A 19,947-nucleotide genomic window follows, 5' to 3' on the forward strand; every position below is an offset into this window, starting at 1 on the left:
ATATCCTTTTTCATCCCTTTATTTTCAGTCTATATGTTTCTTTACAGATAAGATGAGATTCTTGTGGGCAGCATATACTTGGATCTTGTTTTTTATTCATTCAGCCAGTCTATACCTTTTAAATGGAAAGATTAATTCATTCACATTCAAGGTTATTACTGACACATGTGGGCTTATTTCTGTTATTTCGTTACTTGATTTCCCGTTGTTTTACATATCCTTTGTTCCTTTATTTTGCTCTTACTATTTACCATTGTGGCTTGGTGATATTCTGTAATCATAATATTTTATCTTCTTTGTTTGTTTACCCTACCAGTGTTTTTTATATATTTGTGTGTGTTCATGACAATAGTAATTGTTTTTTCACTTCCAGGTGTGAGACTTTCTTAAGCATTGCTTGCAGGGCTGGTCTAATGGTGACAGATTTCCCTCAGCTTTTGCTTGTCTGACAAAGATTTTACTTCTCTTTCATTTATGAAGGATATTTTACTGGGTATATTATCCTTGGCTGACAGTATTTTAAATCTTTCAACTCTTTGAATATATCATCCCATTCTCTCCTGGCCTGTAAAGTTTCTGCTAAGAAATCTACTGTTAGTCTGATAGGGGTTCCCTTATAAATGACTAGATGCATTTATCTTGCTGGTTTTATAATTCTCTCTTTGTTTTTGATTTTTGACATTTTTTACTATAATGTGCCAGGGAGAAGAGCTTTTTGAATTGTATCTGTTTGGGGATCTCTGAACTTGTATCAGGATATCTGAATCTCTTGCTAGAATTTGGAATTTTTCCATTATCATTTTGCTAAATAGATTTTTCTAACCCTTTCATTTTCTCTTCATCCTCTGGGACACCCAAAATTCAAATATTTGGTCACTTAATGGTGTCCTATAAGTCATGAATGTTTTGCTCCTTCTTTTTTATTCTTTTTTTATTTTTGTCAGACTGGGTTATTTCAAAATAGCTACCTTTCAGTTCTGAGATTCTTTCTTCTGCTTAATCTAGTCTGTTGATGAAGCTTTCAAATTATTTTCTATTTCATTCAATGAATTTTTTAATTCCAGAATTTTCGATCTACTAATATTTGCTTTATATATCTGTGTGCTCTGATGTTGGGTGCACAGATATTTAGATGGTTATATCTTCTAGCTGAATTGATCCTTTTATCATTACAGTGACCTTATTTGTCTTCTTTTGGTGTTTTGCTTAAAGTCTATTCTATTTGATATAAGCATAGTTACTCCTGCCCACCTTTGGTTTCCATTTGCATGGAATATCCTTTTCCATCCCTTTATTTTTAGTCTATATGTGTTTGGTTCCTTTTTATGATATCTGTCTCTTTGGTAAATTTCTCACTCATATCCTGAATTGTTTTTCTGATATTTTTATATTGTTTTTCAGAATTATCTTGTATCTCATTGAGCATCTTTAATATCAATATTTTGAATTCTGCTTCCAGGACTTTATGAATTTCTTTTTGATTGGCATCTGTTGCTGAATAATTATCATGTTCCTATGGAGGTATCATATTTCTTTACTTTTTTATGTTTTCTGGATCCTAACATTGATTATCTGCACATCTGGTGTAACTGTCACTTCTTCCAATTATTTGAATGTGCTTTTATTGGAGAGAAATTTTTCCTGAAGATGTATCTATGGTGTTGGTTGGGTAGGACACTTGGTTTTGATTCTGGATGCATGCAGTAGTGTAGTCTCTGTATGATATCTTGGGCTATAAACAGTGTCAGTGGTGTCTGTTATTTCCTCAGGGGCTTAGGGTATGTTTGTTAGTGAAGCCTTAGTGAAGTTTTGCTGGGAACTGGGATGCTAGGTGAGCCAGTCTCTGGACCTCAATAGTAGCAGCAGTGGGCTGACCATGCCTGTACTTGGGCCTCAGGGCAGCATACACTGGATCCTGTGTTAGTGGGTCCAGGCAGGCCAATTCTTGGGCCTCTATGTGGCTTACTTGGGTGCCAGAAATAGCAGCAAGGGATCAGGTTGGTGTGTGGGTTCTCAAGTTCCTGGGCAGTGACTGTGGCATAAGTGATGGTAGTAGCAGTGGTAGAACAACTCTCTGGGACCCAAGTGGTCCACACTGGTGTTGGCAGTAGCTGCAAGGGGTTGAGCAGGAGTCAGTCCCCATATCTGTAGGTGGCATGCAGGTGGGTGCCAGCTGTTGTGGTAGCAGCAGGTAGAGAAGGCCCCACCTCACACCCCAAGAGGAGTACCCAGTTTTCTCTAGTGATGGACTGGGCTGGGTGATTCCCAGCCCCCTAGACAGTGTGCTCAGGTACCTGGGGGTGTAAAGCCAGGCTGGGAAGATCTGCCCTCAGGCCCTCCACAGTGATGCATGCAGGCACTTGACTGTGGTAGACAAGAATGAAGTGATCCTCAGGCCACTGGCAAAATGCGCAGGTGGGGGTGGCTGTAGCTGCACTTTGGTCCTTCTACTAAGCAGGCTGGGGTTGCTTTCTCTGGAAGCAGCCATTAGGATGGCAGCTGGAAAACCTGTAGCAGTAGCAGTCCAGGTCATGAGCAGTGGAATTTGTCCTTGGGGCAGCACATGAAAATGCACAGCCACACCTCTGCTGGAGGCAGGATATGGGATTACTAACTGTGGCTTCCACCTCAGCCCCAGTGGCAGAGTAGGACACAGTTCAGTGAGGGTAACACTCTCGAAATGGCACCATGCTGCAGCTCCTTAGGACTTGGTGGTTTGTAGGATTGAGCATGAACTGTCTCTGCAGCATGCCTTCACGCAGTCTCCAGACAGCTCCTTGTCTTAGCCTTGGGGCCGGCCCTCAAGGGCCAACGGGCTCTACTGTGGCTAGGATTATAGGAGTCTGTGGCAGAATTATGGACCAGTGGGGGCCTCCCACTTACTTTTTCCCCACATTAGGAAGCCACTCCAGACTCCCAGAACAAGATAATATTTAAGTCTGTCCTGTAGAAATATACAGATTCTAAAGGACCTCCTGAGAAATACCGCAACTTCATCAGTTTTTCTTAGCCTTTATTTTTCTGTTGGGAAAATATATTCAATAGATATCATTCACTTGTGCACACTTTGATTGACATGAGTGAGGACGCTATTAGTTACAAGTCACACATTTATAGGCTCCTGTGGAACCCAAATATCTGAAACAGGTCTCAGTCAATTTAGGAAGTTTATTTTGCCAAAGTTAATGATGCACGCCTGTGACACAGCCTCAGGAGGTCCTGACAACATGTGCCCAAGATGGTTGTGGCACAGCTTGGTTTTATACATTTTAAGGAGACTTGAGACATCAATCAATATGTGTAAGATGTACATTGGTTGTGTCCAAAAAGGGAAGACAACACAAAGCGGGGAGGGGGCTTCCAGGTCATAGGTAGGTAAGAGACAAATGGTTGCGTTCTTTTGAGTTTCTGACTAACTTTTCCAAAGGAAGCAATTAGATATGCATTTATCTCAGTGAACAGAGGAAGGACTTTGAGTTCTGTCTGTTCTTTATCCACACGGAAATTATTTGTGAGGGAGATATGTAGCTATATATTTTTTTTATCTTAGTAGCTCTCTTTGTTAGGAATAGAATGGGAGGCAGGTTTGCCCTAAGCAGTTCTGAGCTTGGCTCTTCCCTTTGGCTTAGTGATTCGGGGGTCCAAGATTTATTTTCCTTTCACACTCCCACAGTGGAAGAGCCCAGAGGTTGATCTGCAGGCAAGATTGAATCCCAGACCTCAAATGGTGAAGGGACTGTCTCTTCATCTCTTTACTGTTCTTTCTGTTGCCTTTTTTCTAACCAGGCCTCTACATAATTCCTGTTTGCATTGTAAGGGAGGAAAAATAATTTTTTCCCTCAATCCTCGTAAGTTCTTAGTTGGAATGAACCCTTGTAACATAAAACAGATTAGCAAGAGAAAAACAGTTAATTAACATGTATATGTTTAAATATGTATGTAATACATATGAGATACCTGGGAAATGAGTAGTTCTCAAGGAAGTGGCTTTGAATTCCAGCTTATGTATTATCTTCAACAAAGAACAGTAAATTTTTAAAGAAGTGACAAGATAAAGGAAAAGGATTTAAGTCTCTAAGGGCAGCAATTTGTAGGAAAGCAAATAAATGGCAGATAAAGGCCAGTAAGTAAAGCTTGTTCATGTCGATTCCTCTGGTGCCATCTTCAGGCCCATAAGCGTCTCACGGTGTCTTCCGTGGTTAACCTTTGTCCTCCCTGGTAGAAGAGGGACCAAGATACCTTTTATCTTTATAAATCTATGTCATACTTTTAGGCAAATAGAGGACAGAGAGTTTTCCTGCATCTGTGTCTTCATAACTGTCTTTAACTCAACAATCTCTGTGCTAAAAAGGCATATTTGGGAGTGGCATATTCTGGCCTCCCACAGCATTATACTCACTGCTTATAAACCCAGGAAAATTCCAAGAGTGGACTGTTGCCCAGCTTGGGTCTCATGCTCACCTCCATACTGGGAGTTAAGGGAGGCTTAGCCCCTCAAACCACATGAAATGAGTTGCCCATAGGAAAGAAATGCTAAGTTCTCAGAAAAGGGAGAGGAAGGCTGGGCACAGTGGCTCACACCTGTAATCCCAGCACTTTGGGAGGCCGAGGCAGGCAGATCACCTGAGGTCAGGAGTTCAAGGTCAGCCTGACCAACATGGAGAAACCCTGTCTCTACTAAAAATACAAAATTAGCCAGGCATGGTGGTGCATGCCTGTAATCCCAGCTACTCAGGAGGCTGAGGCAGGAGAATCGCTTGAACCCGGGAGGTGGAGGTTGCGGTGAGACGAGATCACGCCCTTGCACTCCCGCCTGGGCAACACGAGCAAAACTCCATCTCAAAAAAAAAAAAAGAAAAGGGAAAGGAAAAGTATGTTAGACTGACCAAAATTATAGTTGCCATGATATATAACCAGAGGATAGGCTTTAACAGTTCATAAGTATTTAGTGAGTGACTACTATATACCATGTATACCCTTCTCTTTCTACTTCCCTTCCACTTCCCTTTAAGAAAACATATGTGAATATGAATAGTATTAAGATCAACTTGAATTCTTTCCCATTTATTTTTAGGTGAATTATTTACATATTTTCATAATGAAACTATTTGTGGTAGTTAGCAAATAAATACTTGCTAACTAGTGTGTTGCAATCACACTAGTGTGAAAGGAAAATATCTTGAGCCCCCAAAATCGCTAAGGAAAATTCAAGCTAGAAACTTCTCAAGGCAAACCTGCCTCTCATTCTATTCAAAGTGATCCCTCTGCTCACTGAAATAGATGCATATTCTGATTGTCTACTTTGGAAAAGCTTATCAGAAACTCAAAAGAATGCAAGCATTTGTCTCTCACCTACCTGTGACCTGAAAGCCCCCTCCTTGCTTCTAGTTGTCCTCGCCTTTCTGGACAGAACCAACGTATGTCTTACTCATATTGATTGATGTCTCATGTCTCCCTAAAATGTATAAAATCAAGCTGTGCCCGACCACCTTGGACACACGTCATCAGGACTTCCTGAGGCTGTGTCAGGGGCGCACATCCTCAACCTTGGCAAAGTAAACCTTCTAAGTTAACTGAGACCTGTCTCAGATTGTCTGGGTTTACAATAATTAGCAAGTATTTATTTGTGCTTTTACTAAATTTTGAGAACAAAAAAAGAATGGATCTTTACCCTGAAAAGATTGAGAATTGCTGTTTTAACAGATAAAACTCCAGACAGTGTTTGGCTACACAAAATATAGCCATCACTTTATAGCTAAAACTGTGATTTTTAAGAGTGAGAAACACACCGTTAATAAACCAATCTTGTATTAGATATTTTGACATTTAAATTGACTTTATGCAAATAAAATAAGCAGATTGAATTTTCTGATTTGCTCATCAGACACTATATAGATGCACATCACATTCACATCTTAAAAATCTAGTAAGGACATTTCATCTCTTTATGCCTGGCATGTCTTTTCCTGATGAATTCCATAACCAACTAGGATGACACTAAACTGAGAAATCTCACATCACATTCTTGTGCTTCTATTTTATTGTGTGATCTTTCCAGGTAGTTGATTTTTTGTGTGTGGCTTTATGGAAGCATTCTGAAGTTACTACCCATTTCTACAACTTAAATAAAATGTATTTTTCCTACATGGAAATATCAAGGGGAAGAATTGAAATGTTCACACCTACGGTCCTCATCATAAGAAATAAAGTATAAAAGAATTTTCACTTTATCCTGACCTGACTTTGAATATTTAGGGAAAATGCTCAATTTGTAGCTCTAGCTAGTGGCACTACAATGTCACACTTTGCTGTTTAACATTCAGCTTTGTTAATCAAGAAAACTGTAGATTGGCTCTTTGCATGTTGATTAAATTGATTACAGCTGTAGGCCTTGATAGCATTTTTTTCAAGTGTCTGTAATTAATCAGACAATGCTTGATTAGTTTTTTCTGTTTTGAGCAGATAAACTGACTTCCTTGAGAATTTTCACCCCTGAAATGATTCCCCTCCAATGAAAGGTAAAAGATAAGTGAGTTACTGTATAGTTTTCCATGAGGTTTAGACCTTTTATCCTCCAGCAACTAAAAAAAAAAAAAAAAAAAATTTCAAAGGAAAATTAAAACATAATATTAAACTTTTCACAAACTCATGTAAATATATCTCCTAAAATGGAAAAAGTCTATGAGTTTCCGCTGAGATTTTAGCTAGGCTGCCCCTCTGTTGTAGAGCATCTTCTAGCTTTGCCATTGTAACATTCTTTGTCAAGTTATATCATCGAACAGACAGACCTGACATTGCAGGTATCAGCCCAGGAACCATTTTTTTTTAATAAATCAGGCTCTTGAATGATGTATTTTTAAAAATCAAATTAAAAAGTTAGCACCTACTTGTTTTAGTCATATCTATAGCATTAGATAAAGTAGCTGTTGTTTATGCAAATGAAAACTTGACAATTTCCAGGAACATGAGCAATATTTGTAAAGACCCAAAATGTTTAGCTTTCATCATTGGAGTTTACTTTTTAAAAAATTCATTTATTTTTGAGACCAGGTCTCATTCTGTTACCCAAGCTGGAGTGCAGTGGCACAATCATACCTCACTGTAGTCTCGACCCTCCAGGCTCAAGCAGTCCTCTCACTTCAGCCTCCCAAGTAGCCCAAGCAGCTGGGACTACTTTTTTTTTCTTTTTTTCTTTTTTTTTTTTTTTTGGTAGAGATGAGGCCTCACTATATTGCCCATGCTGGTCTCGAACTCCGGGGCATAAGTGATCCCCTAGCCTCAGCTTCCCAAAGTGCTGGGATTATAGGCATGAGCCACTGCACCTGGCCAAATTCATATTTTTAATGGTGAAAGCTGCTAGGATCAATTTAGACCATGCAAGTTAGTATGAGGAAGAAAACTCATTTCACTCTCTCCTTCTTAGCTGGTCAAGGGACCAATCTAACACCTATGTTTCGTAAGCATTTGTCACCTAAAATACTTTATAAAGATATTTTGAAGCTGTATTTCAGAAGGGTTTTCTTATAGATCTCATCAAATTAGAAGCTCCTAAAGAGAGAGACTGCTTTAAAAAAAAAAAGGAGTAAAAAAAATTCAACCAGGTAGAAAAGTAGAAAGTAAAAAATAAGTCTTACTCCTCCAACGCCCAACCCTACATTTCTACTGCCAGATGTGATTATGGTTAACAGTTTCTTGGGCATTCTTCAGAAATTTTCTATGCATATATTAGAAAATACATTGTTATGCATATATTTTTTCTATATAAAAAGGATAAGACTATACTGTTCTATAACTTTTTTAAATTTTTTGAATTTGTACAGATAGATTGACCACATTCTACTTTGGCTGCTAGATATTATTTCATTGTTTGGGTGTACCATAATTTATTCAGCCAGTTCACTGGTAATGGACATTTATCTAGGTGGATTCCAGCTCTTTGTTACTGTGGACAGTGCTGTAATAAACATCTTCATTTGCATATATTTATGAGGTTGGGCAAGTATGTGTTTACAGTTAATTTCTAGCAGTGGAATTACTTGGTCAAAAGGTAATTTTGAAAGATATTACCAAACTGTTCACCAATTTACACTCTGGCAGTATATGCTGCTAGTGTCCCATTTCCTTAATTTTACCCTATTTTATCAAATGTTAGAACTTTTGCCAAGCTACTATGTATCAATAGTATATCATTATTTTAATTTGTATTTCTATAATTATATACAAGCTCAAGCATTTTTCTGTATTTTGGGGACATTTATATTTCTTTTCTTTTGACCTGCACATTCACATATGTGCCTCCTTTTCTGGGACCAGGCCTTGTATTTGTTCAGTATCCTTACATATCCAACACAGTGTTGGGCACAAAGACACTCAATAACTATTTATGAGACACATAAAAAGAATCTAAAATATTCCTTATTAGAGTGTAAGACCCTTGAGGCAAACTGCCATCACTTAAGATCCTCACTCTCACAGAATGACAAAAACAAGATGTCTTCTCTGGAAATTTCTGTACATTGTGAAGGGAAGGAAAGACTTTCTCTACCTTCTTAGTTTCTGTTGCTGGGGCCCATGAGTCAAACTAACAAAAGAAAAATTAACAGGAGAAAAGCATGCAAATTTTACTTGTTAATATTTTAATTTTTACATGTGCATGGAAGTCTTCATAGGAAAGAAATTAAGACTCAAAGAAGGGCTAGACCCAGAAGACTATATACCATTATAACAATGAGAGATAAGTTGTGGAAATGTGACAAGACAACCAGAAATGGGGTTTGGGCTAGGGGCAGTAAATTGTGGCGATGTGATTAAGTAATGTATGGGGAAAACTAATGGAAGACAGGGGTTGTTTTAGTAAGATTTGTTGGTAGAGATTCATCTCAGTGTTACCTCCCCATCTCTGATGATAAGAATGTTCTCCTCTCCTGGTACAGGAAGAATGTCCTTCTCAGGGGAAATTTATGCCCTGTTTTTAGAGACAAAGTAGAAGGTCAGAGAGCTCTTCTTGCATCTACTGTTTCCCAATGGTCTTTAGCTCAAACTCAATATGCTAATATGGCATATTTGGGGGTAGCTTGTTCCGATCCCCTTATAACGTTATTTTGACACACTGGGAAATGGATATTGTTAACGGGAAGGTTCTATGTTTCTTTTTTGTTGGTTTTTGGGTTTTTTTTTTTAATATACTTGAAGTTCTGGGTTACATGTGCAGAATGTGCAGGTTTGTTACATAGGTATACACGTGCCATGGTGGTTTGCTGCAGCCATCAACCCGTCACCTACATTAGGTATTTCTCCTAATGTTATCCCTCCCCTAGTCCCCCACCTCCCAACAGGCCCCAGTGTGTGATGTTCCCCTCCCTGTGTCCATGTGTTCTCATTATTCAACTCCCACTTATGAGTGAGAACATGCAGTGTTTGGTTTTGTGATTTTGTGATAGTTTGCTGAGGATGATGGTTTCCAGCTTCATCCATGTCCCTGCAAAGGACATGAACTCATGCTTTTTTATGGCTGCACAGTATTCCATGGTGTATATGTGCCACATTTTCTTAATCCAGTCTATCATTGATGGACATTTGGGTTGGTTCCAAGTCTTTGCTATTGTGAATAGTGCCACAGTAAACATACGTGTGCATGTGTCTTTATCGTAGAATGATTTCAACCACCTATGTACTAAATTCCCAAAATAACACTATTCTATTTTGCCTAAATTACACAAAAACAAGCTCCTAACTGACCTACCTGGTCCCTATCTTATTCTCCACTAATTCAGTCTCCCACCATTGCCACTGTGAGCTTTCTCAAATGCAAATCCAAGATTCTTCTATCTTAAAATCCTTCAGTAGGTCCCCAGAGCCTTCATAATAAGGTAAGAACTCAGTTTGCCATCTAAGCATCCTGCTTCTTCAACAACTGACTACAGTTGCTAGGAGTACCCCAAGGTCTCTCTCACATCTTTCTACTAAAGTTCATGCTGTTCCTTCTAGAATATTCTTCCATCTCTTCACTATCTGGCTGCCTCATTCTCATACTTCAGGAATAACCCTTTTATGACTTTTGCTAGAAAGCCTTCCCTGAACTATTCTCCTGACTATAAGAGGTTCCTTGGGCTTACGTCTATCTAACACTTACTTCACTCTCTTATAAATGTTGGTCTGGTGACCTGTTCCCAGTAGACCAAATTCCTCAAAGGCAGGAACCATGTCTTACTCCTCAGTACCCAGCATAAAGTCTGCAACAGCACAGGGGCTCGATAAACATCTACTAAGTGTAAAATTATAAAGCAACTACGATGATAACAGTCTATAGAAGGAAAGGAAAGGGTCAGCTTTCTTTCATATTATCTCAAGTAGATGGGATATTACTGTTCACGTATCGTTGAATTCAATGCCTGATGTCTGGATTTGTGCCTCCAGAGTTGAATTATCTACCATATAATAGTTCAGTGTCTAGAAAATAGTCCCAAGATGCTTTGTCATTAATATCTTTTAACCTGAGGGAAAATACTGGCATACAGGAAAGATAGAAAGATATTCTGCGGAGAACATATAAAGTATATTTAATAGAGTATAGAGAAGATGGTGCTTGTGATTTCTTAGAGCACTGAGCACTTGTGGGAAACTGGATCCTCTCTGTTTTGTGGATTTATCTAATAAAGACATAGGCAGGAGAGGTGATTTTGTAGAAACCAGAAGAAAGAGTATGATTTCCCATTTGTATGAGTGTTTATTGCATACCTCCATATAAACCTGGATTGATGTGAGATGAAAACACAGTAGTATTAGTTTATGCATCGTGTTTCCCGCCTTTTGCTATGGTAGAGATGTGATCCTATTCCAGATGTCATAATAATGTAAACATCCTCTGGGAGCACTTTTAGGAGGGGAGAAGAACTGTCTGGCAAGCGTAATTCTCATGTCATTCTCAACTAGCTGCCTTTTCAGCTCCTGTTATTCCTCCCACCACTCTCAGAGCATGCTCTCCTGACCTTCTCCTTACAAATTCTTCCTCAGAGAACTCATCCATTTTCCCATCTTTTTGCTCTCATCTATATGTCTTTCTCTTTTAGCCCTGGCCTTCCTGTGAGCATTCATTCAGCAAACATTTATTGAGAATTCAATATGTGAAGAAGTCAGACATGATCGCCAGACACGACTCAGTCACACAAATGGGCAGGTCATTACACACTGAGATGACTGATCTGTAGTAACCATGGAATCTTTCCGGACATCTTCTCTCAGCCCTGCTGTATCCACCCTTCATGCTGCTGTCTGTCCAGAGAGGCTGATAGACATAAACTACATCAATAGACTTCCTTGTCCTCTGGCTTTTGATGGCACTCAGCCAATGAAGATCAGAGAAGGAGGGAGAAGGAAGTCAGGGGCTCTCTTCCCCATCTCCCTCCCTGTAGGACTAACTCGGGCTTACTGCAAAATTCGGCCCAGGTTCACAGCTCCTATCAAGGAGGCCCTCTCTCCACACCTTTTGCTTTCTGGGTCTGGCCACTGCCCCTTCCTTATCCCTTAAGGTTTAAGGGTGACAACAGCCCTGGTATTCATATGGTCGCATTTGGATCCCCTGCCTGTTCTTACCTTTTTATAAGCCCTCCCTCAAATTCTCCCCAGATCATCCTAATGTGAGTATGCCAAGTGTTTCCTGCTGGGATATTGACTAGGAGAACTTGTGGTAGACTTAGAACTCAAGCAAGCCTCCTCTGAAGTAACATTTGAGCTGAAAGCTGAAAACTGAGGATAAAGAGAGTCAACTAGGCCGTTGTAAGAAGAGAGACTACGGATGTGGCTTTCCTGTGAAGCCTGAGGGGAGTGTGTTGGTGACTGTAAGGGAAAGATACAGAAAATGCTGGGGCAATAGAACCAGGCTAGGCAAGGCTTTAAGCCAATGTGGTAATTTGGGATTTTACCCTAAAAACAAATTTTGAAAAGCTTACTCTGGTTTGGATTATATGGAGTCCAGATTGGCTAGAGGAAGAACACAGGAGCGGTGCTAGAAACATAGACTAGGATAATGGCAATGGGTTTGGAGACACATATTCAAGAGCTAAGTCTAAGACTTAGTAAGGTATCCCTAAATATTTCCAGCACATCGCCACATGGAGAAACTTTCAAGACCTCAGATTCCCCGTTGTACTAAACCAAGCACTTCCATCATCCCAAACTGGTTTCCTCTTCCCAGTTTTCCAATTAATTCAGTGGTGCCAATACTGTTTCATTCCCCTACAATCCAGATTTTAAACTTCCTCATTCTCTCTTCAGACTGGCTTCTTCCATGTGACAGGAAATGGGATCACCAGTGGCATCTGAATTTCACTTTGTTTGGCTCCCATCTTCATTGTGAGACTCTCTCTTTTTCAGATCCAGTTTGAGAAGTTGCAGGCAAGCACAGCAATTGGCCCATATTAGGTTGGGTGTCCACCTCTGGACCAATCTGCTCCAGAAAGCCATGTGTTTAGAGATGGCTATTCCAAGGAGAAGGGGGAGGAAGGAGTCTTGAACAGTCCCTTAGCTCTCTCCTACTGTATCTTGAAAAAAGATTAGAATTGTTCCTTAGCCATAAGGGGTAAGGGTAGGAGAAATGCGTATAAGTAAAAAGAAAACAGATTTTACCTCAACATGAGGAAAAACTCTTGAACAGCCAAAACTACTTGAAGATGAAATGCGATATTTGAAAGCAGTAGGTAGACAGTTTCTGATGGTAATCAAGCATAGATTAGATAACCACGTGGTGGGAATGTTGTGGAAGGGTTTCAGAACATCGATAGGGGTTATTCTTCAACACCAAGAATCTGGTTAGAGACTTCTGAGGAGAATAAACAAAAATTAAACAACAGCATCTTAATACTTATTCAAGTCCATCTTAAGAGATATATGAAAGAGGGCATGGTGGCCCACACCTGTAATCCCAACACTTTGCAGGCTGAGGTGGGAGAATCGCTTGAAGCTAGGAGTTAGAGTCCAGGCCGGGAAACATAGCAAGACCCTGTCTCTATAAAAAGTTTTAAAAATAAGAAAAAAAGAGATATGCAAAAGAGTTCCCAACTTATATTTTAAGATCCCTTCTTGAAGTGGGAGATGAATTCTATGAAGAAATGCTATTGAGAGCACTTTCTATATGTTTTAGTTTTTTTAAAAAGGAACACATATTTTCTTAGTTTTTTAAGCTAGTAAATATGTTTCTGAGTCAACATTCTGCTTCCTGAGGTAGAAAATTAAATTTTTCTTTCTTGGCTATAAAGAAGCAGGTGTGTGTCCCTGACCTGTGTGTGTATATTGAACACATGGTAAGGAAACAAAAGCATGCTTTTAGCAAGGGGAAAAAGAGCAAGATGGAAGAAGAATGCAGAGTGGGTTACAACAGCAGCATTATTTATTGTTATGGAGACTTTCAATACCAAGTACCACTCAGTATTCTTGGCTAAGAAAGAGACTGTTTCAATAGTCATACATTTGGCAAATATTGAGGGAGAAGCTACTGTGTGCCAGGAACTCTGCTAGGAGCTAGAGTCTAATGGGGGTGCAACATTCATCAAATGATCAAAGAAATGAGGTTATAATTATGAACTGAGACGAGAGCTCTTAACGAGAAGATCACAGTTGCTCTAAAAGAAGGAGTGAAAGGAACTCAACTAGATTGAAGAGGGGATGTCAGCGAAGATTTCCCAAGAGTGTGATGCTTTAGCCAAAATACAAAGGCTGGGTATGAATTCACCAGGCCAAGGGACAGTAGAAAGAGGGGAGGAAAGCATGGTCTAGACAAGGGGACACGGCCTGGGCAAAGGCCCAGTGATGGTAGGGAGCATGGCACACTCTAGGAACAGAGAAGACCAGCGTGGCCAGAGCACAAGGAGTGTGAGGGAACATTGTACCACATGAGGTTGGAAAAATACGTAGAGACTAGTCTATGGAAAGCCTCAAAGGCTAAGGTAAGGGTTCTGGTCTTTCTTCTGAGGATGATGGCTTCCCAGTGACACTGGGAAGACACTTTGAAACAAGAGATGGACATACTGTCAAGTAATTTTGGCTATAGTATGGAGAACAGAGGAGAAATGAAGCCAGGATGAGTGAATATGAGGGGATCAGGTAAGAGACTTTGCTACAAATGACACAAGCCAAGATAGTTGCTTAGACCTTGGTGGTGGAAGGGGAGATGGTGAGAACGGTGGATTCAAAGCTACTTAGGAGAAAAATCGGCAGGAATTTTCATAAGAACCTCAAGCATTGTCTACTTCATAGTTTCTTTCACTAAGGCATGGGTCATTGAACTATAGCCTGTAGGCCCAAATCCTACCCACTGCCTGTTTTTGTAAATAAGGCTTTATTAAAATCCAGCCATGCCCATTCATAAGCCTATTGTTTATGCCTGCTTTTGCAGTACAGCAGCAGAGTTAAACAGTTGTGACAGAGACCTTTATGGCTCATAAAACTAACACATTTTCTATCTGGCCCTTTACAGAAAAACTTTGCAACGCATGCATTTTTCACTACTTGAAATACCATTTCCATGATATCCCATGATGCATAAGTTCTTTATTTGGAGCCCAGAGGTTCACATATGGGCTTTAGACTATCTCTGACCTCCTGAAATTGGAAGTAAAATTTGGTATTTATGTATATATTTTTTGGAAACAGTTTTCACCAGCTTTTAATAAGAATCTATGAATTGTCCCCAAAAATGAGCTATCTCCTAGTCCTCTCCCCAGTCTGTTCTCTGGCCATAAAAGATTTTTAAAATCTAAATTTCTTTCAGTGAATAAGAAATGTACACTGGTACTAAATGATAAATATCATTAAGTGTGAATAGACATTGCTGCAAATTGTTAAATTCCTAATATAAGATCCCCAGTGAAAATGACCCAGAGCTTTATGATAGCAGGTAGCTCAGTGCTGTAATTGAAAGATATATAATAATTATTGCCATGTTTTAGATTTCTGAAATAATGACTATGCCAAATAATTACTTAAATGTGTACAAGATTGTAGATAGTTTGATTGCAAGTAAATTCCTTCACAGGAACAAATGGATGGGTATAGCTCATCTTTTGTGTTTTAGTTTGTTTTTTTGTGGGGTCTTTTTTGGTTTTTTTTTTTTTTTTTTTTGGCTAGAATGTGTTCTCCATCAGACAATGACTCTTTGAGTGCAGGAACCAAGAATAATTTATCCTGAAATCCCCATACATCCTGGCACACAGCAGTTCAGTAAATGCTTACTGTATACATAAAGAGATGATTAAGCTAACTTGCTCTTATATAATGTTATGTGTATGTGTGTGTGTGTGTGTGTGTTTGTGTAGATGTATATATGTGTGTATACACATACAGTATATTTATAGGAAGCACATTAATAAAATAAATGTATGTAAAATTGTCTCATAAACACAATCTTGTTTTTAGACAAAGAAACTGAAGCCATAGTCTATCTTAACTGAGGACATTGTCTTCAGTTCTAAAGGTATCTGATTCAGCCCTACTCAGGCAATGTCCACTGTCTAGCATGCAGGTTGAATGAAAACAATGTGGTATTCCTTTACGGCCAAGATTTTAGTATTAAATCAATCTGTTCATTATAAGAATTCACAAGATAGTATTTATTCTTCATCTGTTCAATATTTTTATTTGTGTATTTAATACGAATCCATGGTCTTGACTCTTGAATAAAGCACCTCTTCTTGCAGAGTACTCAATATGTGCAGGTGTGCCTAGGAGCCCTCTCTCTCCAGTTTCAAGAGAAGGGTAAGGGTGGGAGACATACCTGAGTCCTCAAGAGGAAGGAGGAAGAGGAGGCTCCTTCCTGCAAGTGCTCAGAGAGCAGGCCTGACTGAAAGGATGTTTATCTACCCAAGGAACTGGAGGCTTTTCATTACAGGGAGAGAGAGTAAGTCTGTGGCATAAAAGGATTATAGTCTAGTGGAGCCAAGATGGCCGAATAGGAACAGCTCCAGTCTACAGCTCCCAGCGTGAGTGGCGCAGAAGACAGGTGATTTCTGCATTTCCAACTGAGGTACCGGGTTCATTTCACTGGGGAGTGTCGGACAGTGGGTGCAGGACAGTGGGTGCAGTGCACCGAGCGTGAGCCGAAGCAGGGCGAGGCATTGCCTCACCGGGCAAGCACAAGGGGTCAGGGAATTCCCTTTCCTAGTCAAAGAAAGGGGTAACAGATGGCACCTGGAAAATCAGGTCACTCTCACCGTAATACTGCACTTTTCTGGCAGTCTTAGCAAATGGCACACCAGGAGATTATATCCCATGCCTGGCTCGGTGGATCCTACGCCCACAGAGCCTCGCTCTTTGCTAGCACAGCAGTCTGAGATCAAACTGCAAGGCGGCAGCGAGACTGGAGGAGGGGCGCCCTCCGTTGCTGAGGCTGGAGTAGGTAAACAAAGCGGCTGGGAAACTCGAACTGGGTGGAGCCCACCGCAGCTCAAGGAGGCTGGCCTGCCTCTGTAGACTCCACCTCTGGGGGCAGGGCATAGCCAAACAAAAGGCAGCAGAAACCTCTGCAGACTTAAATGTCCCTGTCTGACAGCTTTGAAGAGAGTAGTGGTTCTCCCAGCACACAGCTTGAGATCTGAGAACAGGCAGACTGCCTCCTCAAGTGGGTCCCTGACCCATGAGTAGCCTAACTGGGAGGCACCCCCCAGTAGGGGCAGACTGACACCTCACACAGCCAGGTATGCCTCTGAGACAAAACTTCCAGAGGAATGATCAGGCAGCAACATTTGCTGTTCACCAATATCCGCTATTCTGCAGCCTCTGCTGCTGATACCCAGGCAAACAGGGTCTGGAGTCGACCTCCAGCAAACTCCAGCAGACCTGCAGCTGAGGGTCCTGACTGTTAGAAGGAAAACTAACAAACAGGACATCCACACCAAAACCCCATCTGTACGTCACCATCATCAAAGACCAAAGGTAGATAAAACCACAAAGATGGGGAAAAAACAGAGCAGAAAAACTGAAAACTCTAAAAAGCAGAGCACCTCTCCTCCTCCAAAGGAATGCAGCTCCTCACCAGCAACAGAAAAAAGCTGGACCAAGAATGACTTTGACGAGTTAAGAGAAGAAGGCTTCAGACAATCAAACTACTCTGAGCTAAAGGAGGAAGTTCAAACCCATGACAAAGAAGTTAAAAACCTTGAAAAAAAATTAGACGAATGGCTAACTGGAATAACCAATGTAGAGAAGTCCTTAAAGGACCTCATGGAACTGAAAACCATGGCACAAGAACTACATGACTAATGCACAAGCCTCAGTAGCTGATTTGATCAACTGGAAGAAAGGGTATCAGTTGTGGAAGATCAAATGAATGAAATGAAGCAAGAAGAGAAGTTTAGAGAAAAAAGAATAAAAAGAAATGAACAAAGCCTCCAAGAAATATGGGACTATGTGAAAAGACCAAATCTACGTCTGATTGGTGTACCTGAAAGTGACGGGGAGAATGGAACCAAGTTGGAAAACACTCTGCAGGATATTATCCAGGAGAACTTCCCCAATCTAGCAAGGCAACATTCAAATTCAGGAAATACGAAGAACACCACAAAGATACTCCTCAAGAACAGCAACTCCAAGACACACAATTGTCAAATTCACCAAAGTTGAAATAAAGGAAAAAATGTTAACGGCAGCTGGAGAGAAAGGACAGGTTACCACAAAGGGAAGCCCATCAGACTAACAGCTGATCTCTCGGCAGAAACTCTACAAGCCAGAAGAGAGTGGGGGCCAATATTCAACATTCTTAAAGAAAAGAATTTTCAACCCAGAATTTCATATCCAGCCAAGCTAAGCTTCATAAGCGAAGGAGAAAGAAAATCCTTTACAGACAAGCAAATGCTGAGAGATTTTGTCACCACCAGGCCTGCCCTAAAAGAGCTCCTAAAGGAAGCACTAAACATGGAAAGGAACAACCGGTACCAGCCACTGCAAAAACATGCCAAATTGTAAAGACCATCGAGGCTAGGAAGAAACTGCATCAATTAACGAGCAAAATAACTAGCTAAAATCATAACGACGGGATTGAATTCCACATAACAATTTTAACCTTAAATGTAAATGGGCTAAAGGCTCCAATTAAAAGACACAGACTGGCAAATTGGATAAAGAGTCAAGACCCATCGGTGTGCTGTATTCAGGAAACCCACCTCACGTGCAGAGACACACATAGGCTCACAATAAAGGGATGGAGGAAGATCTACCAAGCAAGTGGAAAATGAAAAAAGGCAGGGGTTGCAATCCTAGTCTCTGATAAAACAGACTTTAAACCAACAAAGATCAAAAGAAACAAAGAAGGCCATTACATAATGGTAAAGGGAGCAATTCAACAAGAAGAGCTAACTATCCTAAATATATATGCACCCAATACAGGAGCACTCAAATTCATAAAGCAAGTCCTTAGAGACCTACAAAGAGACTTTGACTCCCACACAATAATAATGGGAGACTTTAACACCCCACTGTCAACATTAGACAGATCCACGAGACAGGAAGTTAACAAGGATATCCAGGAATTGAACTCAGCTGTGCACCAAGCGGAGCTAATAGACATCTACAGAACTCTCCACCCCAAATCAACAGAAGGTACATTCTTTTCAGCACCACACCACACCTATTCCAAAATTGACCACATAGTTGGAAGTAAAGCACTCCTCAGCAAATGTAAAAGAACAGAAATTATAACAAACTGTCTCTCAGACCACAGTGCAATCAAACTAGAACTCAGTTTTAAGAAACTCATTCAAAACCGCTCAACTACATGGAAACTGAACAACCTGCTCCTGAATGACTACTGAGTACATAACGAAATGAAGGCAGAAATAAAGATGTTCTTTGAAACCAACGAGAACAAAGACACAACATACCAGAATCTCTGGGACACATTCAAAGCAGTGTTTAGAGGGAAATTTATGGCACTAAATGCCCACAAGAGAAAGCAGGAAAGATCTAAAATTGACACCCTAACATCACAATTAAAAGAACTAGAGAAGCAAGAGCAAACACATTCAAAAGCTAGCAGAAGGCAAGAAATAACTAAGATCAGAGCAGAACTGAAGGAAATAGAGACACAAAAAACCCTTCAAAAAAATCAGTGAATCCAGGAGCTGGTTTTTTGAAAAGATTAACAAAATTGACAGACCACTAGCAAGACTAATAAAGAGGAAAAGAGAGAAGAATCAAATAGGCGCAATAAAAAATGATAAAGGGTATATCACCACCGATCCCACAGAAATACGAACTACCATCAGAGAATACTATAAACACCTCTACGCAAATAAACTGGAAAATCTAGAAGAAATGGATAAATTCCCGGACACATACACCCTCCCAAGACTAAACCAGGAAGAAGTTGAATCTCTGAATAGACCAATAACAGGCTTTGAAATTGAGGCAATAATTAATAGCTTACCAACCAAAAAAAGTCCAGGACCAGATGGATTCACAGCCGAATTCTACCAGAGGTACCAGGAGGAGCTGGTACCATTCCTTCTGAAACTATTCTGATCAATAGAAAAAGACAGAATCCTCCCTAACTCATTTAATGAGGCCAGCATCATCCTGATACCAAAGCCTGGCAGACACACAACAAAAAAAGAGAATTTTAGACCAATATCCCTGATGAACGTCAATGCAAAAATCCTCAATAAAATACTGGCAAACCGAATCCAGCAACACATCAAAAAGCTTATCCACCATAATCAAGTGGGCTTCATCCCTAGGATGCAAGGCTGGTTCAACATACGCAAATCAATAAATGTAATCCAGCATATAAACAGAACCAAAGACAAAAACCACATGATTATCTCAATAGATGCAGAAAAGGCCTTTGACAAAATTCAACAACCCTTCATTCTAACAACTCTCAATAAATTAGGTATTGATTGGACGTATCTCAAAATAATAAGAGCTATCTATGACAAACCCACAGCCAATATCATACTGAAT

At 40.1% G+C, this 19,947-nt stretch overlaps 1 protein-coding gene across 16 annotated transcripts in view; it reads left to right on the forward strand.

The window, feature by feature from the left end:
- The window catches only part of CFAP20DC (CFAP20 domain containing), a 282,643-nt gene that overhangs the window by 244,029 nt on the left and 18,667 nt on the right, over positions 1-19,947 (forward strand). For 2 of the 16 annotated variants that reach the window (XM_063630825.1, XM_055259706.2), the window contains one exon: positions 15,409-15,466. The exons of the other annotated variants lie outside the window; for them this stretch is intronic. In XM_063630825.1, the coding sequence (XP_063486895.1) occupies positions 15,409-15,421 (13 nt within the window). In that variant the 3' untranslated portion in view covers positions 15,422-15,466. The remainder of the gene's footprint in view (positions 1-15,408; positions 15,467-19,947) is intronic. 16 annotated transcript variants of the gene reach the window in all.

The sequence above is a fragment of the Symphalangus syndactylus genome, chromosome 21, assembly GCF_028878055.3.
Source record: "Symphalangus syndactylus isolate Jambi chromosome 21, NHGRI_mSymSyn1-v2.1_pri, whole genome shotgun sequence".
Lineage (NCBI taxonomy): Eukaryota > Metazoa > Chordata > Mammalia > Primates > Hylobatidae > Symphalangus > Symphalangus syndactylus.